This window comes from Oncorhynchus masou, unplaced genomic scaffold (assembly GCF_036934945.1).
Source record: "Oncorhynchus masou masou isolate Uvic2021 unplaced genomic scaffold, UVic_Omas_1.1 unplaced_scaffold_2024, whole genome shotgun sequence".
Taxonomy (NCBI): Eukaryota; Metazoa; Chordata; class Actinopteri; order Salmoniformes; family Salmonidae; genus Oncorhynchus; species Oncorhynchus masou.
Genome location: NW_027008513.1, coordinates 64922 through 91802, shown reverse-complemented (window position 1 = coordinate 91802; position 26881 = coordinate 64922). Strand labels below are relative to the sequence as shown.

The 26881-nt window shown below is 41.1% G+C and overlaps 2 protein-coding genes across 5 annotated transcripts in view; both read left to right on the top strand.

The window, feature by feature from the left end:
- The first annotated feature begins 1593 nt into the window (after window positions 1-1593).
- LOC135532788 (ubiquitin-conjugating enzyme E2 E1-like) lies at window positions 1594-15776 on the top strand. Of its 2 annotated transcripts, XM_064960226.1 has the most exons (10): window positions 1594-2321; window positions 2440-2558; window positions 4831-4955; window positions 5400-5497; window positions 5667-5803; window positions 6342-6466; window positions 7032-7177; window positions 7344-7446; window positions 11477-11619; window positions 12236-15776. In XM_064960226.1, exons 2-10 carry the CDS (start codon window positions 2444-2446, stop codon window positions 12348-12350), a joined length of 1107 nt encoding a protein of 368 aa, XP_064816298.1. In that variant the 5' UTR covers window positions 1594-2321; window positions 2440-2443; the 3' UTR covers window positions 12351-15776. The 2 variants fall into 2 exon arrangements, with proteins under 2 accessions (XP_064816298.1, XP_064816299.1); XM_064960227.1 differs by lacking the exon at window positions 12236-15776 and having other exon boundaries at window positions 11477-11623.
- Window positions 15777-17494: 1718 nt separating this feature from the next.
- LOC135532787 (uncharacterized) overlaps window positions 17495-26881 on the top strand; it is a 53299-nt gene continuing 43912 nt past the window's right edge. For 2 of the 3 annotated variants that reach the window (XM_064960222.1, XM_064960224.1), the window contains exon 1: window positions 17495-17705. The gene's annotated coding sequence lies outside the window, so the exon portion shown is untranslated. The remainder of the gene's footprint in view (window positions 17706-26881) is intronic. The other variant, XM_064960223.1, reaches the window with a different exon arrangement.

The following is a 26881-nucleotide window of genomic DNA, read 5'->3' as shown; positions in this document are numbered from 1 at the left end:
CCTTGCGAAAGTATTCGGCCCCCTTGAACTTTGCGACCTTTTGCCACATTTCAGGCTTCAAACATAAAGATATAAAACTGTATTTTTTTGTGAAGAATCAACAACAAGTGGGACACAATCATGAAGTGGAACGACATTTATTGGATATTTCAAACTTTTTTTAACAAATCAAAAACTGAAAAATTGGGCGTTTCAGTGCAACAAACTCTCTCCAGAAGTTCAGTGAGGATCTCTGAATGATCCAATGTTGACCTAAATGACTAATGATGATAAATACAATCCACCTGTGTGTAATCAAGTCTCCGTATAAATGCACCTGCACTGTGATAGTCTCAGAGGTCCATTAAAAGCGCAGAGAGCATCATGAAGAACAAGGAACACACCAGGCAGGTCCGAGATACTGTTGTGAAGAAGTTTAAAGCTGGATTTGGATACAAAAAGATTTCCCAAGCTTTAAACATCCCAAGGAGCACTGTGCAAGCGATACTATTGAAATGGAAGGAGTATCAGACCACTGCAAATCTACCAAGACCTGGCCGTCCCTCTAAACTTTCAGCTCATACAAGGAGAAGACTGATCAGAGATGCAGCCAAGAGGCCCATGATCACTCTGTATGAACTGCAGAGATCTACAGCTGAGGTGGGAGACTCTGTCCATAGGACAACAATCAGTCGATATTGCACAAATCTGGCCTTTATGGAAGAGTGGCAAGAAGAAAGGCATTTCTTAAAGATATCCATAAAAAGTGTCGTTTAAAGTTTGCCACAAGCCACCTGGGAGACACACCAAACATGTGGAAGAAGGTGCTCTGGTCAGATGAAACCAAAATTGAACTTTTTGGCAACAATGCAAAACGTTATGTTTGGCGTAAAAGCAACACAGCTCATCATTCTGAACACACCATCCCCACTGTGGTGGCAGCAACCTCACTGAGCTCGAGCTGTTTTGCAAGGAGGAATGGGAAAAATTTCAGTCTCTCGATGTGCAAAACTGATAGACATATACCCCAAGCGACTTACAGCTGTAATCGCAGCAAAAGGTGGCGCTACAAAGTATTAACTTAAGGGGGCTGAATAATTTTGCACTCCCAATTTTTCAGTTTTTGATTTGTTAAAAAAGTTTGAAATATCCAATAAATGTCGTTCCACTTCATGATTGTGTCCCACTTGTTGTTGATTCTTCACACAAAAATACAGTTTTATATCTTTATGTTTGAAGCCTGAAATGTGGCAAAAGTTCGCAAAGTTCAAGGTGGCCGAATACTTTCGCAAGGCACTGTATGTGTATATGTATGTGTGTATATATATTTAAATGTGTGTGTGTATGTAATTATTTATATTTGCTTCTATTTATATTTCTGCATCTAAGTTAAGGTCAGTTTTGACACTTGGCAAGTTTGACCCCCTGCTATGGCTCAAATTTTGCAAACACCAAGCAGCCCATGGTCTTACAGATAGATACCTTGAATGATAAAGATGATAGCCAAAAACGATCCATGTTGATGTAACAAAGTTATACAATATAATAGTTAGATTATCTCCTCTGTTTTGTTATAGCTAAATAATACTTCTCCATCCAACCTTTTAGGTGCTAGTGGATTCAAGCTCCTCCATGAACGAGACATGCTATGATTCCGAAGACAACATGACACGGTTGGATGCTGTTAAACAGCTCTTTGATAACTTTGCAACTAGAAGCATGGCGTACAATTTTCATCATGTCATTGGCTTGGTGAAGTTTGACTCATCAGTTAAAACTCTCCACACATTTACAGAGACTCTGGAGACCTTCATGCTAAATATATTTTCTCATTTCTGTTTTATGAATGCAAAATAGCGATGGGGGTGATTTCAATGAGATCCATTCAAGTACTGTACTGAGATCACATACGTACTCCCCTCAATCTTGTCTTAAAGACTGAAACTGAGACTCAGCTATATGATGTTGCCTCGAGCAGCACTGTACATGTTACAGAGGAGCGTGATGCACTACGATGCACTCAGAGGATCTGCATGTGTATGGAGGCGCTTCAAATTGTCTCCATGTTGTAGTTTTATGTGTGCGTTGCTGATGCTACTGCTCAATCAGGGATTTTGTGGCATTCATGATATCATTCTTTAGCATGCATCTGCAAACCTCACAATATTAGAGATATTAGTAGATATTTTTGGCACTTACAGGAACACGTACACAATCTGGAGGCCAATGGATGCACTGTGCTGTATGATGCCTTGAAACGTGGCATGTCTGAAACAAGTTGGAGAGCAATTTCCAGACTGCAGACTTCGCATCATATGTCTCACAGATGGGAATGATGATGGGTAAATAGAATGATACTTTTTCAGTGTGTAAAACAGTGATTACCTTGACGTTTCATTCATTGCGATAACACAAAGGTATTGTTGGATTGGATTGATTGGTTAATAATTCTATCCGTAGATCAATGACCGAACCAGATGCTGTCACAACCAAACTGATGAGCCTGAACATTGTTGTTGATGCCATCGTTGTTGGAAAGGTGGACAACAACGTGCTGCGTGGAATCAGCAATGCAGCAGGTACTGTATAATGTGTAAAGAGATTCTGGTTCATATCCCAGCAGGGGACGTACGCCACCATCATGATGTCTTCTTGTGGCTGAAATATGGACGTAGAATCAGAATGAATGCATTTTGTTGAATCATTTCTCATTGTTATATCATTTTGGCCTGACTGCACTCAAAAACGCAGGTAAAACATAAAATGTTTTTGATATGAGGTTTACTGCAGTTGCGATAAACATTTTTATTAAGGAAAATTGTTTTGTGTCAGTATTCAATATTACAGTATATCATAATATTACAGTTTATCATAATATAGATGACAATTGACATGAAAGTATATTTTGTAACAGGGTTGTAAAGGGTTTAAAATCTGGACGTACTTGGTTACTAATTCACTAGTGGTTGGGTTTTCATTTTGATCCATCCTTTTACAGCCAGTTTGCATTCCCTTGGAAGGTGGAATTGCATTTGGTTAAATGAAGATGACAGCAGTCTACAGTCTAATAAAATGTTAGGCAGCCATTGGGTGTTTTTTGAGCCCCTACATAACAATGTCCTATTTTATACATATTTGGTTAAGTAATAACAATGAAGCAACTGAATCCACTCCATGTCTTCTTATGGGAGGGTGTTGTTTCAAACCATCCATGTCTTTTAGGAGGGTGTTGTTTCAAACCATCCATGTCTTATAGGAGTGTGTTGTTTCAAACCATCCATGTCTTCTTATAGGAGGGTGTTGTTTCAAACCATCCATGTCTTTTAGGAGGGTGTTGTTTCAAACCATCCATGTCTTCTTATAGGAGGGTATTGTTTCAAACCATCCATGTCTTTTAGGAGGGTGTTGTTTCAAACCATCCATGTCTTTTAGGAGGGTGTTGTTTCAAACCATCCATGTCTTTTAGGAGGGTGTTGTTTCAAACCATCCATGTCTTTTAGGAGGGTGTTGTTTCAAACCATCCATGTCTTCTTATAGGAGGGTATTGTTTCAAACCATCCATGTCTTTTAGGAGGGTGTTGTTTCAAACCATCCATGTCTTATAGGAGGGTGTTGTTTCAAACCATCCATGTCTTTTAGAGGTGTTGTTTCAAACCATCCATGTCTTCTTATAGGAGGGTATTGTTTCAAACCATCCATGTCTTTTAGGAGGGTGTTGTTTCAAACCATCCATGTCTTCTTATAGGAGGGTATTGTTTCAAACCATCCATGTCTTTTAGGAGGGTGTTGTTTCAAACCATCCATGTCTTTTAGGAGTGTGTTGTTTCAAACCATCCAAGTCTTGTAGAAGGGTGTTGTTTCAATCCATCCATGGCTTTTAGGGGCAGCAGGTAGTCTTGTGGTTAGAGCGTTGGGCCAGTAACCAAAAGGTTGCTGGATTGAATCCCCGAGCTGACAAGGTAAAAATCTGTTCCCCGGTAGGCCGTCAAAAATAAAAATTTGTTCTTAACTGACTTGCTAGTTAAATAAAGGTTACATTTAGAAGAGTGTTGTTTCAAACCATCCATGGCTTGTAGGAGGTTGTTGTTTCAAACCATCCATGGCTTGTAGGAGGGTGATGTTTCAAACCATCCATGTCTTTTAGGAGGGTGTTGTTTCAAACCATCCATGTCTTCTTATAGGAGGGTGTTGTTTCAAACCATCCATGTCTTTTAGGAGGGTGTTGTTTCAAACCATCCATGTCTTCTTATAGGAGGGTGTTGTTTCAAACCATCCATGTCTTCTTATAGGAGGGTATTGTTTCAAACCATCCATGTCTTCTTATAGGAGGGTGTTGTTTCAAACCATCCATGTCTTCTTATAGGAGGGTATTGTTTCAAACCATCCATGTCTTCTTATAGGAGGGTGTTGTTTCAAACCATCCATGTCTTCTTATAGGAGGGTATTGTTTCAAACCATCCATGTCTTTTAGGAGGGTGTTGTTTCAAACCATCCATGTCTTCTTATAGGAGGGTGTTGTTTCAAACCATCCATGTCTTGTAGAAGGGTGTTGTTTCAATCCATCCATGGCTTTTAGGGGCAGCAGGTAGTCTTGTGGTTAGAGCGTTGGGCCAGTAACCGAAAGGTTGCTGGATTGAATCCCCGAGCTGACAAGGTAAAAATCTGTTCCCCGGTAGGCCGTCATTGTAAATAAGAATTTGTTCTTAACTGACTTGCCGAGTTAAATAAAGGTTAAATTTAGAAGAGTGTTGTTTCAAACCATCCATGGCTTGTAGGAGGTTGTTGTTTCAAACCATCCATGGCTTGTAGGAGGGTGATGTTTCAAACCATCCATGTCTTTTAGGAGGGTAGGAGGGTGTTGTTTCAAACCAGAGACGAGTAAAGCTGGTCTGAAGCTTTTTGAAATGGAAACTGTTCTGTCTTTGGAGATGAGGAAGCTGAAGAAGAAACTGGATCCATCCAACATTAGGAACGAGGTACGATCTATTAAACAAAAACTATTCAAATTGGACAAGTGTTTCCATATATTCTATATAACATAATATGATTCTTGTTCTTTATTTTACTCTTTACTTTATTTTACTCTTATTATTATCTATCCTGATGCCTAGTCACTTTACCCTGCCTTTATGTACATATCTACCTAAAATACCTCATCCCATGTACATGTACATTGATCTGGTACTTCCTGTATATAGTTCCATTCTTGTGTATTCTTCTTGTGTATTCTTATTCCTCTTGTGTTACTATTTGTATGATTTTTTTACAACTTTGCATCGTTGGGAAGGGCTCGTAAACAAACATTTCACTGTAAAGTTGCATGTGAAAAATACATATTTAAATCAAATAAAATAAAGTGTAAGTTAATAACATTGATCTTAAAACGAATTGTAATGAACAATGCTCATTTGCCTCTACAGAGCATTCTAGTTGCTCTCTTCGCCAACCGGGGTTATGACGAGAAGCCAGAGGTTTCTCTGCCAAGTGGACTAAACCATAAAGTGACTGGGACAGAGAAGTACGAGCAGTTCCATTATCAGCATGTCATTCTGGAATGATAGTCATTTACTTCCACTACTAATTACTATTCTAGTAAACCACTATTATGCTCAAGAAGCATTTATTTAATGTTGAGATTGAGGTAAACTACTGTATTACTCTAACAAAATTAATATGTCACAAAATAGTGCATTGAAAAAGAAGATCCAGGAATCCAAGAGCGGACGCTTTTTGGAGAAGGACAAACGCCTTCTGGAAGAGCTGAAGAGCCTGCACTGTGACCCACACCCATTCTGCACTGTTCTGCCTTCAGAGTCAGACTTCAGTAAGTAAACATTATTGGGGTATTGTGTTAAGTGTTATTGATCTGGTAACACTTAGTATAAATATACTTTTCATAATGCTTTATAATAACATTGTTAATACATGGGTGGTTCAAGCCCTGATTGCTGATTGGATGACAGCCGTGGTATATTAGACCGTATACCACGGGTATGATAAAACATGTATTTTTACTGCTCTAATTACGTTGATAACCAGTTTATAATAACAATAAGGCACCTCAGGGGTTTGTGATATATGGCCAATATACCACGGCTGAGGGCTGTATCCAGGGACTCTGCATTGTGTCATGCATAAGAACAGCCCTTAGCTGTGGTATATTGGCCATATACCACTCCCTCTCGAGCCTTACTGCTTAAATATAGTCTACATGGACCATGACCGTAACAGCCTCAAGTTATTGGTTTGTTTGACTGTAAAGTGTTCAAATCAATTTCCCATCCACATGTTGGTTATTATTTGAATAATTTTGCACAATATTGTCTAAAACATTTAACCCCTGTGATTCCATACCTATTCAGCGTTTTGGAAGATTCTCATGCAAGGCCCTCCTGATACACCTTATGAGGATGGAGTCTTTGAGCTGTACTGTCAGTTTGGAGCTGACTACCCAGTCAAACCTCCGCTTGTGCGCTTTGTCACACCTGTATCCTTCTACACAGTGAATAAATGAAGACAGTGTATTTATTCGTATTGCCTAAGTCATACATTTTCAAATTCTATCCAGTTGATTGATGCTTTTTTCCGTCATGAAAAATAATTTAATTTTTTACCCATTTTTTTTTTTGTCTCATCGCTGGCAACTCCCCAAAGGGGTCGGGAGGCATAGGTCATGTCATGCGTCCTCTGAAACATTACCTGCCAAACCGCGCTTATTAACACCCGCCTGCTTAACCCGGAAGCCCGCCGCACCAATGTGTCGGAGAAAACACTTCAATTGACTACCGAGGTCAGCCTGCAGGCGCCTGGCCTGCCACAAGGAGTCGCTAGAGCGCGATGAGCCAAGTAAAGCCCCCCCAGGCCAAACCCTCCCTTAACCCGGACGACGCTGCGCCAATTGTGCGCCACCCTATGGGATTCCCGATCACAGCCGGTTGTGATACAGCCCGCGATAGAACCCGGGTCTGTAGTGACTCCTCTAGCACTGCGATGCATTGCCTTAGACCACTGCTCACTCGGGAGGCCATAAAAAATCCTTAATGTGGACGAAGGTGTACCACTGCAACATAAACAGTGTGGGTCGTATCTGCCACAACATATTTGACCGCAACTACAACGCTCACACAACCATGAGAGAGATCTTGGATGCTGTATATGGACTGCTCATCGTTCCTGAACCCCAAGATCCACTGGACAGGTTGGTTTCTCGTTATTTGATGACCACATTGTATACAATGAGTGGTGTTAACTCTGATTCTAAAATCAAAAAGGAAAAGTAGGAAATAGTGCATTATATTTGTTAGTATGTAGTATATTGAATTCATATACCTACATTTTATCTGAATGAAAATGTCTTATAAAAGTATTTTGGCAGAGGAATACCTGACCAGCAGAAACAAGTATGAAGAAGAGGCCAAGAAGAACACAGAGGAAGTTGCTGGCCAGTCATTGGATGACATGGAGAAGGTGAATGCACTTATCTAATTATGTTAATTTTTGCAAGCTCTGCTACATCTTTTATTAGGGGCGTTTGTGTGTAAAAAGAGGTGGATTCACTTTTCAGACATTTCCATGTAAAACTGACATGTCACAGTCTATGTCAGTAGTTCCCAAACTTTTTATAGTCCCGTGACCCTTCAAACATTCAACCTCCAGCTGCGTACCCCCTCTAGCACCAGGGTCAGCGCACTCTCAAATGTTGTTTTTTGCCATCATTGTGTAAGCCTGCCACACACACACACTATACGATTTATACGACACACACACTATACGATTTATACGACACACACTCACTATACGACCTTTATTAAACATAAGAATGAGTGTGAGTTTTTGTCACAACCCGGCTCGTGGGAAGTGACAGAGCTCTTATAGGACCAGGGCACAAATAATAATATTATAATAATAATCAATAATTTTGCTCTTTATTTAGCTATCGTATATGTAAAACCTTATTTGTTCATCAATAATTGTGAATAACTCACCACAGGTTAATGAGAAAGGTGTGCTTAAAAGGATGCACCTACAGTGGGGAGAACAAGTATTTGATACACTGCCGATTTTGCAGGTTTTCCTACTTACAAAGCATGTAGAGGTCTGTATTTTTTATCATAGGTACACTTCAACTGTGAGAGACGGAATCTAAAATAAAATTCCAGAAAATCACATTGTATGATTTTTAAGTAAATTATTTGCATTTTATTGCGTGACATAAGTACTTGATCACCTACCAACCAGTAAGAATTCCGGCTCTCACAGACCTGTTAGTTTTTCTTTAAGAAGCCCTCCTGTTCTCCACTCATTACCTGTATTAACTGCACCTGTTTGAACTCGTTACCTGTATAAAAGACACCTGTCCACACACTCAATCAAACAGACTCCAACCTCTCCACAATGGTCAAGACCAGAGAGCTGTGTCTGTTTGATTTGAGTGTGTGAACAGGTGTCTTTTATACAGGTAACGAGTTCAGGGGTAAAATTGTAGACCTGCACAAGGTTGGGATGGGCAACAGGACAATAGGCAAGTAGCTTGGTGAGAAGGCAACAACTGTTGGCGCAATTATTCGAAAATGGAAGAAGTTCAAGATGACGGTCAATCACCCTCGGTCTGGGGCTCCATGCAAGATCTCACCTCGTGGGGCATCAATGATCATGAGGAAGGTGAGGGATCAGCCCAGAACTACACGGCAGAACCTGGTCAATGACCTGAAGAGAGCTGGGACCACAGTCTCAAAGAAAACCATTAGTAACACACTACGCCGTCATGGATTAAAATCCTGCAGCGCACGCAAGGTCCCCCTGCTCAAGCCAGCGCATGTCCAGGCCCGTCTGAAGTTTGCCAATGACCATCTGGATGATCCAGAGGAGGAATGGGAGAAGGTCATGTGGTCTGATGAGACAAAAATAAAGCTTTTTGGTCTGAACTCCACTCGCCGTGTTTGGAGGAAGAAGGATGAGTACAACCCCAAGAACACCATCCCAACCATGAAGCATGGAGGTGGAAACACCATTCTTTGGGGATGTTTTTCTGCAAAGGGGACAGGACGACTGCACCATATTGTGGGGAGGATAAATGGGGCCATGTATCGCGAGATCTTGGCCAACAACCTCCTTCCCTCAGTAAGAGCATTGAAGATGGGTTGTGGCTGGGTCTTCCAGCATGACAACATCCCGAAACACACAGCCAGGGCAACTAAGGAGTGGCTCCATAAGAAGCATCTCAAGGTCCTGGAGTGGCCTGGCCCGTCTCCAGACCTGAACCCCATAGAAAATCTTTGGAGGGAGCTGAAAGTCCGTATTACACAGCGACAACCCCGAAACCCCTGCTGCAGTGTGTGCAGACCTGGTCAAGAACTACAGGAAACGTATGATCTCTGTAATTGCAAACAAAGGTTTCTGTACCAAATATTAAGTTCTGCTTTTCTGATGTATCAAATACTTATGTCATGCAATAAAATGAAAATTAATTATTTCAAAATCATACAATGTGATTTTCTGGGTTTTTGTTTTAGATTCCGTCTCTCACAGTTGAAGTGTACCTATGATAAAAAATACAGACCTCTACATGCTTTGTAAGTAGGAAAACCTGCAAAATCGGCAGTGTATCAAATACTTGTTCTCCCCACTGTAACTCTGCAATGTTGGGTTGTATTGGAGAGAGTCTCAGTATTAAATCGTTTTCCACACACAGTCTTTGCCTGTATTTAGTTTTCATGCTAGTGAGGGCCGGGAATCCACTCTCATATAGATATGTGGTTGCAAAGGGAATCAGTGTCTTAACAGCGCGATTTGACAAGACCAGAAGCTGAGCGCAGCCCTATTCAGAAATCTGTCAGTGGCTTCTGATTAAATTCAATTTTCACAGAACCACTTGTTGCAATTTCGATGAGGCTCTCTTGTTCAGATATCGGTAAGTGGACTGGAGGCAGGGCATGAAAGGGATAACGAACCTGCGTAATTGCGCACCCAGCTCACTCAGGTGCTTCTCTATATCACATTTGACATTGTCCGTAAGCTTGAGTTCATTTTCACACAAAATATCATACAATGATGGAAAGACCTGTGTGTTGTCCTTGAGATCATTCAGGAGAGGAAAAAACATCACCCAGATAGGCCAGTTGTGTGAGAAACTCGTGCAAGTGGTCAGACAAGTGAAAATTATGGTCAGTAAAGAAACTTTAAGCTCGTCTCTCAATTTTGAAAAAGTGTCAATACTTTGCCCCTTGATAACCAGTGCATGTTGTAAAAACATTACATGGTCGCTGCCCATATCATTGCATAATGCAGAAAATACACGAGAGTTCAGGGGCCTTGCTTTAACAAAGTTAACCATTTTCACTGTAGTGTCCAAAACGTCTTTCAAGCTGTCAGGCATTCCCTTGGCAGCAAGAGCTTCTCGGTGGATGCTGCAGTGTACCCAAGTGGCGTCGGGAGCAACTGCTTGCACACGCATTACCACTCCACTATGTCTCCCTGTCATGGCTTTTGTATAGATACCAAAACATCTTGACCACCAAAGTCCATTTAATGTCACAAAGCCGTCCAGTATTTTAAAAATATTCTCTCATGTTGACATGGTTTCCAGTAATTTGCAGAAGAGGATGTCGTCGTTAATTGACCCCCCATAAACGTAACGGACATATACCAGGAGCTGTGCCAGGCCCGCCACGTCTGTTGACTCATCCAGCTGTAACACATAGAATTCACTGGCTTGTATGCGAAGGAGTAATTGTTTCAAAACATCTCCTGCTATATCACTGATGCGTCGTGAAACAGTGTTGTTTGATGAAGACGTTGTCTGTATAGTTTTTTTGACCTTTTCTCCCAGCATTGTCCCAGCCAAATCCACCCCTGAAGGAAGAATTAAGTCCTCCACAATAGCATGGGGCTTGCCTGTCCTAGCCACTCGGGAGCTCACCATATAAGATGCTTCTAGACCCTTCTTATTAATGGTATCTGTTACTTTTATACATGTCTTACTACTCGCAATTCGTCTTTATTCTCGCTCAAAAACTCCCATGGCTTATTTTTCAAATTGTCATGTTTTGTTTCTAAATGTCTGTGCAAGAGTGAAGGTTTCCCGCGAGAGAGTAACGGTTAATGTGATTGGATAACGGTTAATGTGATTGGATGTTAGTTATTTGACTGGGCTACCTGTATTTGACATTGTGTTGTTATTTCGCTGAACACTAGATGGTTCAATTTTATTTTTTGGCAGTGAAACGAGGCTACTCAGGTGAGAAAAAAACCTTACCCAAATGTATAGTCCCGTTGGAAAATAGAAATGTACTGTTTGAAAATGTGAAGAATCCTTTTATTTTTTTAAACGTGAATCACATTTTTATGTGGCGTACCCCCGACGATATTTGTACGCGGACCCCAGTTTGGGAATACCTGGTCTACGTTAGCAGTTTCTCAGATACATTTATTTGAACAGCAACCCTTTAATGTAACAGTTTGTTCAGGGTATGATGATATTTCCCTTTTAAATTTACAGGAATTGTTGGGTGAAGAGTTGACTGAGAAGTTCATACCCTCACACTTGATTTGTCCACTAACCAACAAGATGTTTGTTGACCCAGTGAAGAACCAGGATGGAACAGTGTACGAGCGAAAGGCCATTGAGAAACATCTGAAGAGGTAAGCTGGTTATTATTCATATTGATATGTTGTTATTTCTGATTCATAATTAACGTGTTGCTTTTATTAAGAAATCCAAAAATATTAAGCTGATGTCGTTATGTGTGGTTTTTCATCGGCTGCTTCTGAGTTTGTTTAAACACAAGCCACATTCGTGTAATTCTTAATTCTTTCCTTACTTAGATTTATGTGTATTTGAGTATATGTTGTGAAACTGTTAGATATTACTGCACTGTCGGAGCTAGAAGCACAAGCATTTCGCTACACCTGCAATAACATCTGCTAAACAGGTGTATGTGACCAATAACATTTGATTTGATTTGTATTAATTGTGGGCTCAAATATTAGCAAATGACTGTTAGTTTATTTATCAAATAAATGTTTCTCATCCCTTGCATGCAGAACTGAAATAACACATTGCTGGCATCTATGTGACAGTTTGGTGGCAGTAGTTTTTGTGTCTTATTGCAAAAGGCTTAGACATTTAACTGATTGACAATTCTTCAAACAGGAAAGTCTTCGCCTACTGTAAACATTTAAAATGAATTAACTAATTAAATGAATTATTTGACCACTATTTTTTGAGAATGGTTTACTGTCTTCCCAACATTTACAGGACATGGCTTGGAACTGATCCCAAGACAAACAAGTTAATGACATTAACTGACCTCAAGCCCTACCAAGACATGAGAAAAATGGGGAGGGACTATCACAAACAGCAAATTCAGTAGACAGTTTAATACGCAATTTGTTAGCCAAAATGTAGCCTTCCTGCCATGGGCATTAATATGGAGTTGGTCCCCCTTTTGCTGATATAACATCCTCCATTCTTCTGGGAAGGCTTTTCAATAGATGTTGGAACATTGCTGCGGGGACTTGCTTCCATTCATCCACAAGAGCATTAGTGAGGTCGAGCACTGATGTTGGGCGATTAGGCCTGGCTTGCAATCAGCATTCCAATTCATCCCAAAGGTGTTCGATGGGGTTGAGGTCCTAATCTATGGATTTCACATGACTGGATGCAGCCATGGGTGGGACGATCACACAGGAAGAAGCTGGATGTGGTCCTTGGCTGGTGTGGTCTGCAGTTGTGAGACCGGTTGGACATACTGCCAAATTCTCTAATACGACATTTGAGGCAACATTTTTTTTCTCTGAAGATCTTTAAGCTTTGTCAGGTCGGATGGGGAGTGTTGCTGCATAGCTATTTTCAGGTCTCTCCAGAGATATTTGATCGGGTGCAAGTCCGGGCAACTCAAGGTCATTCAGAGACTTGTCCTGCTTTGTCTTGGCTGTGTGCTTAGGGTCTTTGTCCTGTTGGAAGATTAACCTTCGCCCCAGTCTGAGGTTCTGAGTGCTCTGTGGCAGGTTTCATCAGGATCTCTCTCTACTTTGCTCTGTTCATCTTTCCCCTCGATCCTGACAAGTCACACAGTCCCTGCCGCTGAAAAACATTCCCACAGCATGATGCTGCCACCACAATGTTTCACCGTAGGGATGGTGGCAGGTTTCCTCCAGACAGGACGCTTGGCATTCAGGCCAAATAGTTCAGTCTTGGTTTCATCAGTCCAAAGAATCTTGTTTATCATGGTCTGAGAATCCTTTAGGTGCATTTTGGCAAACACCAAGAGGGCTGTCATACTGAGGAGTGGCTTCCGTCTGACCACTCTACCATAAAGGACTGAGTGGTGGAGTGCTGCAGAGATGGTTGTCCTTCTGGAAGATTCTCCCATCTCCTCAGATGAACTCTGAAGCTCTGTCAGAGTGACCATTGGGTTCTTGGTCACCTCCCTGACCAAGGCCCTTCTCCTCCGATTGCTGAGTTTGGCCGGGTGGCCAGCTCTTGGAAGAGACTTGGTGTTTCCAAACTTCTTCAATTTAAGAATGATTGAGGCCACTGTGTTCTTGGGGACCATCAATGCTGCAGAAATGTTTTGGTACCCTTCCCCAATCCTGTCTCTAAGCTCTATGGACAATTCCTTCAACCTCATGGCTTGGTTTTTGCTCTGACATGCACTGTCAACTCTGGGACCTTATATAGACAGGTGTGCGCTTTTCCCAATCATGTCCAAACAATTTAATTTATCACAGGTGGACTCCAAATCAAGTTGTAGAAACATCTCGAGGATGATCAATGGAAACAGGATGCATCGGAGCTCAATTTCGAGTCTCATAGCAAAGGGTCTGAACGTATGTAAATAAGGTATTTCTGCTTTTTATGTCTAATACATTTGCAAAAATGTCTAAAAACGCTTCGTCATTATGGGGTATTATGTGTAGATTGCTGAAAATAATTTGATGTACTATCCATTTTAGAATAAGGCTGTAACATAACAAAATGTGGAAATAGTCAATGGGTTTGAATACTTTCTGAAGGCACTGTATGTATACTGTAGCTCAGAAAGTAATACGAAGTGTATGTTGTGTAGTAAGCTGTTATTAGCCCATGTGCCTCACCCTAATAATTTGGTCCCTTTCTCCTTCATAACTTAGCCTACTGTTCTGACTTGGTTGTGCACATGCAGCCTACAGCCTGTTTTAGAGAAATTACATCATTGAATATCACTGGGGAAAATGGCGCCAGGGTGGATGGTTGACATTTTACATGCCCGTAACCAATGCTGCTATTTTCTTCAGGTTTTTTTGCGTTTTTTGGGGCTGAAAATGTTTTCACTTATTTTGTACATAATATGGCCGCTACCGTCTCTTATGACCGAAAATAACTTCTGGACACCACCATAGTCCCTGTGCCCTAGGAAACGAAGGTAACCTGCCTAAATGATTACCGACCCTTAGCACTCACGTCAGTAGCCATGAAGTACTTTGAAAGGCTGGTCATGGCTCACAGACCCTCTCCAATTCCCCAACAGATCCACAGATGTAATCTCGTAATCTCAATCGCACTCCACTGCCCTTTCCCACCTGTACAAAAGGAACACCTATGTGAGAATGCTGTTCAACACCATAGTGCCAATGAAGCTCATCACTAAGCTAAGGATCCTGGGACTAAACACCTCCCTCTGCAACTGGATGCTGGACTTCCTGACTGGCCGCCTCCAGGTGGTAAGGGTAGGCAACAACATGTCTGCCACACTGATCCTCAACACTGGGGCCCCTCAGGGGAGTGTACTTAGTCCCTTCCTGTACTCCCTGTTCACCCACGACTACGTGGCCAAACACGACTCCAACACCATCATTAAGTTTGCTGACGACACAACAGTGGTAGGCCTGATCACCGACAACAATGAGACAGCCTATAGGGAGGAGGTCAGAGAACTGGCAGTGTGGTGCCAGGACAAATGTGGGCAAGACAAAGGAGCTGATCGTGGACTACAGGAAAAGGCAGGCCGAATAGGCCCCATTAACATCAACAGGGCTGTAGTGGAGCGGGTCGGAAGTTTCAAGTTTCTTGGTGTCCACATCACCAACGATCTATCATGGTCCAAACACACCAAGACAGTTGTGAAGAGGGCACAATGAAACCTTTTCCTCCTCAGGGGGCTGAAAAGATTTGGCATGGGTCCTCAGATCCTCAAAAAGTTCTACAGCTGCACCATCGAGAGCATCCTGACTGGTTGCATCACCACCTGGTATGGCAACTGCTCGGCATCTGACCGTAAGGCGCTACAGAGGGTAGTGCGTACGGTCCAGTACATCACTGGGGCCAAGCTTCCTGCCATCCAGGACCTATATAATAGGCGGTGTCAGAGGAAAGCCCATAAAATTGTAGACTGTTTCCTCTGCTACCTTACGGCAAGCGGTACCGGAGCGCCAAGTCTAGGACCAAAAGGCTCCTTAACATCTTCTACGCCCAAGCCGTAAGCTGAACAATTAATCAAGTGGCCACCGTACTATTACATTGAACCCCCCCCTGCTGCTACTCGCTGTTTATTATCTATGCATAGTCACTTCACCCCTACCTACATGTACAAATGACCTCTAACCTATACCCCCGCACACTGACTCGGTAACGGTACCCCCTGTAAATAGCCACGTTATTGTTATGTTATTTTGTTACTTATATAATTTCTTTACTTTCGTTTATTTGGTAAATATTTTCTTAACTCTTCTTGAACTGCACTGTTGTAAATAAGCATTTCACGGTAAGGTCTACACTTGTTGCATTCGGCACGTGACAAATAAAGTCTGATTTGTAAGAGCTTTCATTGTGTGTTTATATGCCCCTTTTATTTATCATACGGTTCTGACTTGGTGTACAGGGAGAATACTGTTATCATATGTTACGAGTTTGTAAAACGTACAATATATATGAGGTATTTTCTAAACGTACAATATTTGACAAATATGTCAAACGTAACATACTTACATACTTTTGTATATATAGTGTATGTGGACACCCCTTCAAATTAGTGGATTCGTCCTATTTCAGCCACACCAGTTGCTGACAGGTGTATAAAATAGAACACACAGCCATGCAATCTCCATAGACAAACATTTGCAGCAGAATGGCTTTACTGAAGAGCTCAAAGACCTTCGACATGGCGCTGTCATAGGATGCAAACTTTCCAACTAGTCAGTTCGTCAAATTTCTGCCCTGCTCGAGCTGCCCTGGTCATCTGTAAGTGCTGTTATTGTGAAGTGGAAACGTCTAGGAGCAACAACGTCTCAGCCGCAAAGTAGTATGCCACACAAGCTCATAGAACGGGACCGCCGAGTGCTGAAGAGCGTAAAAATCATCTGTCCTTGGTTGCAACACTCACTAGCGAGTTTGAAACTGCTTCTCAAAGCAATGTCAACACAACAACTGTTTGTTGGGAGCTTCATGAAAAGGTTTCCATGGCCGAGCAGCCACACCTAAGCCTAAGATAAGATGCGCAATACCATGCATCGGCTGGAGTGGTGTAAAGCTCGCTGCCATTGGACTCTGGAGCAGTGGAAACGCATTCTCTGGAGTGTTGAATCAAGTTTCACCATCTGGCAGTCCGATGGATGAATTTGTGTTTTGCGGATGTCAGAAGAACGCTACCTTCCCAAATGCGTAATGACAACTGTAAAGTGCCCCTGTGGACAAAGCAAGGTCCATACAGAAATGGTTTGTCGACATTGGTTTTGAAGAACTTGACTGGCCTACACAGAGCCCTGACCTTAATCCCATCAAACACCTTTGGGATGAATTGCCCAACATCAGTGCCCAGCCTCACTAATGCTATTGTGGGGTGAATGGAAGCAAGTCCCTGCAGCAATGTTCCAACATCTAGTGGAAAGCCTTCCCAGAAGAGTGGAGGCTGTTATAGCAGCAAAGGTGGGACCAACCCCATATTAATGCCCATGATTGTGGAATGAGAAGTTTGACATGCTGGTGTCGACATACTTTTGTACATGTAGTGTGTCATACTAATTTAAGTGTCCCAGATTTACATTTACTGTGTTCCGTCTAGTCTATGAGACCAGGCTGGAAGTGCACATGTCACAGTCCTATATTACATACAGTTGTCTACTTCAGCAAACATGAAACTTAAAGCTGCAATATGTAACTTTTTGAATGACCCAACCAAATTCACAAATGCATGTTATAGATATGTCATTCTCATTGAAAGAAAGTCTAAGTGCTAGATCTCCTCTATGTTCGCTATTTCTATGCTTCCCCTGGTTTACGTTTAGTTTTTGAGTCTTACTTTCAGTTTTGAAAACTAGCTTCAAACAGGAAAATATATTTCACAGTGGTTTAGATGGTACAATGATTCTCTACTCTTTACTTGCTTGTCACAAAAACGAATTTTTGCGACCAGGAAATAGCAGAGCAATTTATGCATAGTGCATCTCCAAGTGGAGTGTTTGCCCGCTTCATGACACTATTCACATTTGTTTTTGTAGAACCCCCCCCCCCCCTTCATGTTACAAGACTTGTACTTAGGTTTCATTTTCATCCAGCCACACCCTTTCCAAGAAATGAAAGTTTTTGTAATTTGAAAAGTCAGAGCAAATTTTTACTGCCAGTGGATCAACATCCATTAAGGTAACGTGTTCTGTTTTTTACGTTAAGTAAATACACTTTAATCACCTTTTTTTAGAAACCGAGAGACAAAAACAACATTCGAGAAGACGTAAGGACAACATCTAACAAGGTAAATATGTTATTGAAAAAACTTTATTTTATACGATTAACCAAAAATATTGTGTTGTTGTTGTTGTTAGAAGTAGTAGTACAGTAGTAACGTTATGTAGTTCTAAAACTAGAATTAGACGTATGGAAGAAATCCTTTAAACTGAATTATCAATTTGTCATATATTTTTTTTCTCAGGTGAGGTATAGAACAAAGGGCTGTTCATGCTGTCATTTTTTGTACAGGTGTTTTATTAATATGTGTAAGAGGTGCCATTGTCAATATTAAAGCAGCAAGGCACAAGAGGCTGTGCAATGCTGAATACAGTCAGGTAAAATGCGTGGAGGGCCAGTCAACCTTTTTATCTTTGACTATTCATCGCATAGCACGCCCCCATGTGCCTTATTGTTTTTATAATACGTTAGCAACATATTCAAATAATAATGGATGCATATTTTCATTAAAACAGTATTTTGGTAAATTCATGCAATTTCTTCTTCCACCAGAAAATAAAGTCCAGAGAAAAATCTGGTTGTTCATGTTAGTTCTTTTGGTCATCTTGTACCACAGGTTAAAAAGCGGTGTGGCAAAATGTGTACGTGTCATTTCTGGGGCCTGGAGTTTTTCCTGATCTCATGACCTGGTCAGATAAAACGCTGGGTCTTTTTCGTAGGCTGTGACAAGGTCCATCGCTAACTTTTTTCTCAGGCCAAAAGTGCCACCATTATGATGATCACTGTCAAAGCTGTACAATACTGTTTTGATAATAAGGCATTATTTGTTCGACCGAATGGGTAAACGTCTGTGTGAGCATTTGAAATTAGATCAGGATCAAACGAGCAGGATCAAACATGTTTGCAAATATCTTTGATACAGATGTTATTAGCAACTCCTGGGGTAGCTAGCTTTAGTGTGGTACCTAGCTAACACCAATGCCACCAGCCTGAAAACAATGACCAGTAAAAACTGCAGCCATTTTAAATATTCTTAGCAATGGTTTAGGAATCCATGTAAGTATTAGCTAGGTAGCCACTTGTTGTTCTGTATTGAAATAACTAGTATGATTTGACCGGACCGGGTTATGTGTTGTGAAGCTAGCTACAATAAGCATTAGCCACAACAGTGGAACTCCCCCTGAAAGTGATGCAGAAGGTTACAATTGGTGGAATCATACAATGTTTAGACGAGATAATGTTAAACAAGGTTGGAGTGTTGGAATGTGGAGCAATGAAATGGAGTATGAGTCTACTCGGTGACACCCGAGACACCCGGGACTTTTGACTGTGGGAAATCACCTCCCCCGTCAGCCTATTGTGCGTATTGACATTTTAAATTGCACTTTACAGCCTTACCTAAAGATTGGGGATCAATGAAATGGGGTATCAGTCTACTCAGTACGCAAGTGTTATTTCTCCCAAATCCTCATCGGAGTTATCAGGCTCTAAAACATCCATGTTGTGTTGTTTTCCTCTGAAATAGAGTTCAATACACATAGTACGTTGATTGGTACAATAAACGTGGCTCAATTCACAGTGGTTTCAGAGTCCCGCAATAAGAGCTACGACGCTAATGTTCTCTGGTGTCACTGAGTGACTCCATGTCATTGATCCACAATCCATAGGTAGGCTGTACAGTGAAATAAGTATGCCCCCAATGCAATTCTAAAGTCTAGTACATCCAGTGTGATTTAACATATTTTTGTCAAATTAACAAGTTATTGTATTTTGTTGAATTTATTTAAGGACATTCCCAAATTCGTTTAGCATGATCTATTGCATGATTCCACTATTTGTATTAATTTGAATTACTTTAAAATTAGATACCTTTATTTAGCAAATTCCACTATTGTTGCTAATCTTTATTGTGGCTAGTTTCACATAGGTGGATCCGACCACCATAAATCAAATAAGAACTGTCATATAAATTAGGGGTATTTTAGACTATGACACCAAGCTAGTTAGCTAACTATATCTACTGAAACAGATTCTTTTGTTTTGCTATGTTTTTAGGGAAGAACATGGTTTGCATCCATCGGCTAGCTAGCTTTTTTATAGCCATCACTGTCAGGAGCTTGGGGAAGTGTGTCTGCGCTCGTGCGGCAGGTGCGTCACAAGACAAAACTTTACCAGCATCATATCATACGTATCGGTGAATCGTTGTGACATGAATTACAGGTGATAGTGTAATCAATGTGTTATAACTACTTTAAAAATGTATAAACGTGATGTGCAGTCATAATCAGGTGCTGATTGATCAACGAGCTTATTTGACGAGTCCAATAGTGTTATTTGACGTGTATCTTTTTTGACAAGCATAGACCCAAACGGCGTTCGATAGTTTTGGGTTCATGCTTGGCGGATAGGTTGGCAATGCTTTCTCTCTATATGCAGCTATTAATATGCTATATTTGGTTATTGTGATATGTATTTTTTTTTAATGCTTAATATAATTTAGCAATTTAAGTCATTACTTTATTCTTTACAATTGCATTGTATTAATTGCATACATTTCCCTAAAGTTTGTTATTTTGAGAAAGTTGTTTTACATCTCAAAATAGGACGCTGCCCTTTTAAGAGAACTGCTTCCAAAATATATATTTACCTGGCAACAGTAGGCTAGCCAAAACGAAATCTAAAGTGTATTTTTGTAGCTTTCTTTTTGCAGACCATCAACAATAGCCAGCATATTGCTATGTATGTCCACTGTTGAAGATTCACTTTTGTAAATCACTTTCCCTCAAATAAATAAGCTAAGCAAGTAGATTGATGGGTGCTTAGGACAGCTTGCGTGTGTTGTGTGAACATATTGTAACGACCCTGCGCGGATATCGACTCTGCCGCTCGAGCATGCTTTTGCGGCACAGTCGATAGCGCGCTGGACTTCGGGCTAGAAGGTCGAGGGTTCTAGACCTGCACACTGCCAGTTTCATTACGATATCAGCTGCTGTACTGCTTGAGTGTTGTGACCATAGATAATAAAACCAGGGTTCTAACCAAAGACGATGCTATTTGTTGGACATTGAGAGGCTTTGAAGTCGGTCATATTGGCAGTCATCCATAGGAATTAATGGAATTCTACAGTATCCCAATTAAATGTTTCAAAGACAAAATTACACGTATTTAAGTTTTTTTTTTTGTAGTGGGGACAGTGACATTAGCGCTCTCTAAAAAAAATAGTTTAACAATGCTTTTATATTTTTTTTTTATATGTATAGCGCACATAATCTAATTTAAAAGTAGTCATTAAGGTGTCTAATAGAATAAAAGTGTTGAAAACAAATGTAGACATTCATAAATTAATTTCTATAGCTTCCAAAATCTTTTTTTAAATTGAGGTGTACCAAGATGGCTGCATGGTGGCTTCATCAAGCCAGTGGGAATGTGTTTAGGAAACTCTTAACATCACATGTGTGCTACAAAAACGAATAGAGCCCCACAGTGGAGGTGTCATAATACCCATAAACCTAGCGGTCAAACGGAAATGGTTCCAGTCGTTTTTTCCACCATTCATTTCTCCCATAGGGGATTTTAGAAACAATTAAAATAAGGTCTGTGTTTCATGTAGGCTCACCCTGACATTTTGATAACACTGTAAATCTCTCTAGAACAAGATGACTTTTATCAATATCTGTATCTACAGCCCCAAAAATGAAATGCTAATTACAAAAATGCCATGATCTGGACGAGACTGACGAATCGAGGCAAAGTTAAGAATCTCTGGATTAACTATCTAATATTAGCTAAATGTAGTAATTCATAAATGTGCAAGTTTTACATTTACATTTACAAAATACCAGTTAGCAAAGTTGTCTGCTTGAGATGACATGCAGGAGCATGCAGGGATTTGTATTTTGCATGATGTCTACTTTGATGCTAATTAGCATTTTTGAATCTGAGAGTAAATAGAGCTGAATATATTGACAAAAGTCACCTTGTCCGAAAGAGATTTATATGGTTATGAAAGTGTCAAAGTGGAAAAACGATTGGAACCATTTCCCTGTTTGACCTCTAGATTTTATGGGTATTATGACTGGTACTGGAGTACTCCACGAAGGGGAGCTCCAAATGACTTGCGCAAGGGAACGAGGGCGGGAGCCCCGCGCGAGGTTGGCTCAGTTTATTTGCTTACGCTATCCATGAATTGTCAGTGTTCAGTTGGTCCACGGGGATGAATTGATTTTTATAGTTTGTATGGTTATGCTGATTAATACAACAGAGGAAGAGCCATGTAGAATCAAACAGTAACAACAAGACCAGGTCAAGACAGTGATCCCCAAGCTGTGGGTGTATAATAGTAGAATGCAGAGAGTGCAATTTCGAAATTGGGTGGTGTATCATCAGTTTTCCTCTTGACATGTTAGTCAATGCATACCTTAGAGAGATATTTATAACTTGTCAGAAATGTCCAGATCCAGAAATGTCCAGATCAACTATTTTGTAGTTATGTCCAAGTCACTCAATTATCACATGAATACACATTAGACATGGCAAAATGTATAGTATTGCAAGAAAATTAGCTTTAAAACTGAAAAATTGTCTCACTACCAACAAAAGGGGCGTGAATAGTTTGTGTCATGAACAGTGCTTTTGCCCATAGAAATAGGCGTGGTGGCGCAGGATGTTCCCCAATGCTGGAAGGGGGGCTTGAGTGAAAAAGTTTGGGAACCCCTGCTTTAGAGGACGATATGTTAAAATGAACTAATTTCACATGGAACGGAATAGCTGCCCCTGATGAGGTTGCAATTTGTACAACCCATTTAAATTTCTTAATTAAAATAATATTACACCGGGATAGGGAATTTCACAAATAACTGTACACATAAGCCCACCCAGAATCATGTTTGCAACATTGGGGTTGAAGAAAAAACCTACAAGAGGGTAGCTCTCGGAAGGATGTGCAGCCCTGCTACAAATTCTATTGAATGACATGAATGATTTCACCTAAGACAAGTGTTAAACCTGCATTTGGTGTCTGCAAGAATATGGACCCAAAGATTGTAAACATGTAATTGGATGCAACTGTGCAGCAATGCTCAAGTGTTAGCCAACGAATACTGTCACCTTGGGTTCTATGGACAGCTGTTGGAAATTGCACTTGGAGTGGTGGGTGCAGCACTCGTTCCACTTGGAAAAGTAGTTGTCTCACATTGTCATGAAGCTCTTTGATGACCAAGCATACCTGCTCATCTTATGATGTTGGGGATGACAGAATAGGGGTTAGGCACAGTTTGCATAATGTGGGCCTAGACAATTTAAGATAAAAATGTATTAAAGATGCACTATGCAGAAATCGCTTTTCCAGAAATAATTTCCTGGTTGCTAAAATGCTAATAGTTTGCCTAATTTCAATTTATGTGACAAAACAAGAAGTCGTTGTGTAGAGAATAATTTTACTATCTAAACCGCTGCGAAATATATTTTTAATAACCAAATATATTGTATATTCAGCTGTTTGAAGCTGGTGTACAAAACCGAAGGTAAAAGACACAAAATGAAACTTCAGAATGAGAAGCATAGAAATAGCACACATAGAACACATCTACCACTTCATAGACTTGATTTCAACTGGAATGAAAGATCTATAACTCACATTTCTATGTGAATTTGGTCAGTCACCCAAAAAGTTACATATTGTAGTTTTAACAGTTACTAAATTAAAAAATCATAGTCACAAGGCTACAGAAACATGGTTGTAGCAGGCTTAGCCATCGTCGCCTCTACAGTGTTTTATATTGCTGACATTAGAATGTGAGATCTACAGAAGCCTGTAAAGTTTACTTTGGCTGCAGTTCTACTTCATTTCTATGACTACTACTTTCTACTTAGCATTCTATTCTATAGCAAACTGACAGTGGCTCTGCATCACATTATTGCATTATTTTCTCAATTATTTTACATAATAACACCCGTAGAATGAGAAGAAGAGACATGGTTGACCAGACCATGGCAATTTGGCCAGTAGTATAAAAGATGGCTGACATAGAATTGTAATACATAATTGCTATGGTAATCATTCTTTCTGCATGTATAGGATACAGAGAAAAGCTAAAAATGATAGAGAGAGTTATAAACTCAGCAAAAAAGAAACGTTGTCACTGTCAACTGCGTTTATTTTCAGCAAACTTAACATGTGTAAATATGTGTATAAACATAACAAGATTCAACAACTGAGACATAAACTGAACAAATTCCACAGACATGTGACTAACAGAAATGGAATAATGTGTCCCTGAACAAAGGGGGTCAAAATCCAAGTAACAGTCAGTATCTGGTGTGGCCATCCGGTGCATTAAGTACTGCAGTGCATCTCTTCCTCATGGACTGCACCAGATTTGCCAGTTCTTGCTGTGAGATGTTACCCCACTCTTCCACCAAGGCACCTGCAAGTTCCCGGACATTTCTGGGGGGAATGGCCCGAGCCCTCACCCTCTGATCCAACAGGTCCCAGACGTGCTCAATGGGATTGAGACCCGGGCTCTTCGCTGGCCATGGCAGAACACTGACATTCCTGTCTTGCATTAAATCACGCACAGAGCGAGCAGAATGGCTGGTGGCATTGGTCATGCTGGAGGGTCATGTCAGGATGAGCCTACAGGAAGGGTACCACATGAGAGGAGGATGTCTTCCCTGTAACGCACAGCGTTGAGATTGCCTGCAATGACAACAAGCTCAGTCCGATGATGCTGTGACACACTGCCCCAGACCATGACGGACCCTCCACCTCCAAATTGATCCCGCTCTAGAGTACAGGCCTCCGTGTAACACTCATTCCTTCGACGATAAACACGAATCCGACCATCACCCCTGGTGAGACAAAACCGCGACTCGTCAGTGAAGAGCACTTTTTGCCAGTCCTGTCTGGTCCAGCGACAGTGGGTTTGTGCCCACAGGCGACGTAGTTGCCTGTGATGTCTGGTGAGGACCTGCCTTACAGCAGGCCTACAAGCCCTCAGTCCAGCCTCTCTCAGCCTATTGCGGACAGTCTGAGCACTGATGGAGGGATTGTGTGTTCCTGGTCTAACTTGCCATCCTGTACCTGTCCCGCAGGTGTGATGTTCGGATGTACCGATCCTGTGCAGGTGTTGGTACATGTGGTCTGCCACTGCGAGGACAATCAGCTGTCCGTCCTGTCTCCCTGTAGCGCTGTCTTAGGTGTCTCACAGTACGGACATTGCAATTTATTGCCCTGGCCACATCTGCAGTCTTCATGCCTCCTTGCAGCATGCCTAAGGCACGTTCACGCAGATGAGCAGGGACCCTGGGCATCTTTCTTTTGTTGTTTTTCAGAGTCAGTAGAAAGGCCTCTTTAGTGTCCTAAGTTTTCATAATTGTGACCTTAATTGCCAACCGTCTGTAAGCTGATAGTGTCTTAACGACCGTTCCACAGGTGCATGTTCATTAATTGTTTATGGTTCATTAAACACGCATGGGAAACGGTGTTTAAACCCTTTACAATGAAGATCTGTGAAGTTATTTGGATTTTTACATATTTGAAAGACAGGGCCCTGAAAAGGGGACGTTTCCTTTTTTGCTGAGTTTATATACAAAACAAATTGAGACGGCACCATAGCAACTAAGCGAAATTTGACTTAACATTCAAATGTCAGTTGAGTTGATCGTTAATTAAGCTCAAATTAAAATTCCAAAAACGGTACACCAAAAGATGTTAGCTAGTGCCATGGAATGTTGATTTGATGTCTGTTGTGCTCATTTCATTTCTATGATAACAGTAAGTGTCTGTTTGATTTAATTTTTTATTTCACCTTTATTTAACCAGGTAGGCCAGTTGAGAACAAGTTCTCATTTACAACTGCGACCTGGCCAAGATAAAGAAAAGCAGTGCGACAATAACAACAACACAGAGTTACACAAAACAAACATAAACAATGTACAGTCAATAACACAATAGAAAAAAAATAGACATCTATATACAGTGTGTGCAAATGGAGGCTACCTGGGAGAGACGGTAGTGCTGTAATGCGGAAGCCTAAGAATGGCGCTGCTCAGATCAGAGATTCGTCACCCGAGAATACACCTTCATTTGAGGTGTACGTACAGTGCATTCAGAAAGTATTTAGACCCCTTGAATTTTTACACATTTTGTTAAGTTAGCCTTATTCTAAAATTGATTAAATCGTGTTTTCACTCATCAATCTACACACAATACCCCATATGACGACATAAAAACAGGTTTTTAGAAATGTTTGCAATTAAAAAATGAAATGTATTTTTTATTTTATCTTTATTTAACCAGGCAAGTCAGTTAAGAACAAATTATTTTTTTCAATGACGGCCTGGGAACAGTGGGTTAACTGCCTGTTCAGGGGCAGAACGACAGATTTGTACCTTGTCAGCTCGGGGGTTTGAACTCGCAACCTCCCAGTTACTAGTCCAACGCTCTAACCACTAGGCTACCCTGCCGCCCCGGCACATTTAAATAAGTATTTAGACCCTTTACTCAGTACTTTGTTGAAGCACCTTTGGATAACGATTACAGCCTTGAGTCTTCTTGGGTATGACACTACAAGCTTGGCACACCTGTATTTGGGGAGATTCTCCCATCCTTCTCTGCAGATAATTTCTAGCTCTGTCAGGTTGGATGGGGAGCGTTGCTGCACGTCTTTATTCCAGGTCACTCCAGAGATGTTTGATCAGGTTCAAGTCCGGGATATGGCTGGGCCACTCAAGGACACTCAGAGACTTGTCCTGAAGCCACTCTTGTGTTGTCTTGGCTGTGTACTTAGGGTCGTTGTCCTGTTGGAAGGTGAACCTTTGCCCCAGACTGAGGTCCTGAGCGCTCTCAAGCAGGTTTCCATCAAGGATCTCTCTGTACTTTGCTCCGTTCATCTTTCTCTCAATCCTGACTAGTCTCCCAGTCCCTGCCGCTGAAAACCATCCCCACATCATGATGCTGTGTCCACCATGCTTCACCGTAGGGATTTTGCCAGTTTTCTTCCAGACATGACGCTTGGCATTCAGGCCAAAGAGTTCAATGTTGGTTTCATTCATCAAGGTGCCTTTTGGCAAACTCAAAGCGGGCTATTATGTGCCTTTAAGGCCTGATTGGTGGAGTGCTGCAGCGATGGTTGTCCTTCTGGAAGGTTCTACCATTTCCACAGAGGAACTTTGGAGCTCTGTCAGAGTGACCTCTGTCAGAGTTCTTGGTCGCCTCCTTGACCAACGCCCTTGTCCCCCGAT

Bases quoted from the DNA above. Each gene is read 5' to 3' on its own strand.
- LOC135532788 (XM_064960226.1), top strand. From the start codon at position 2,444: ATGACCGAACCAGATGCTGTCACAACCAAACTGATGAGCCTGAACATT. The intron at 6,467-7,031 runs GTATCCTTCTAC...ATGTGGACGAAG, and splicing joins TTGTGCGCTTTGTCACACCT to GTGTACCACTGCAACATAAA. The intron at 7,178-7,343 runs GTTGGTTTCTCG...GTCTTATAAAAG, and splicing joins CCCCAAGATCCACTGGACAG to TATTTTGGCAGAGGAATACC.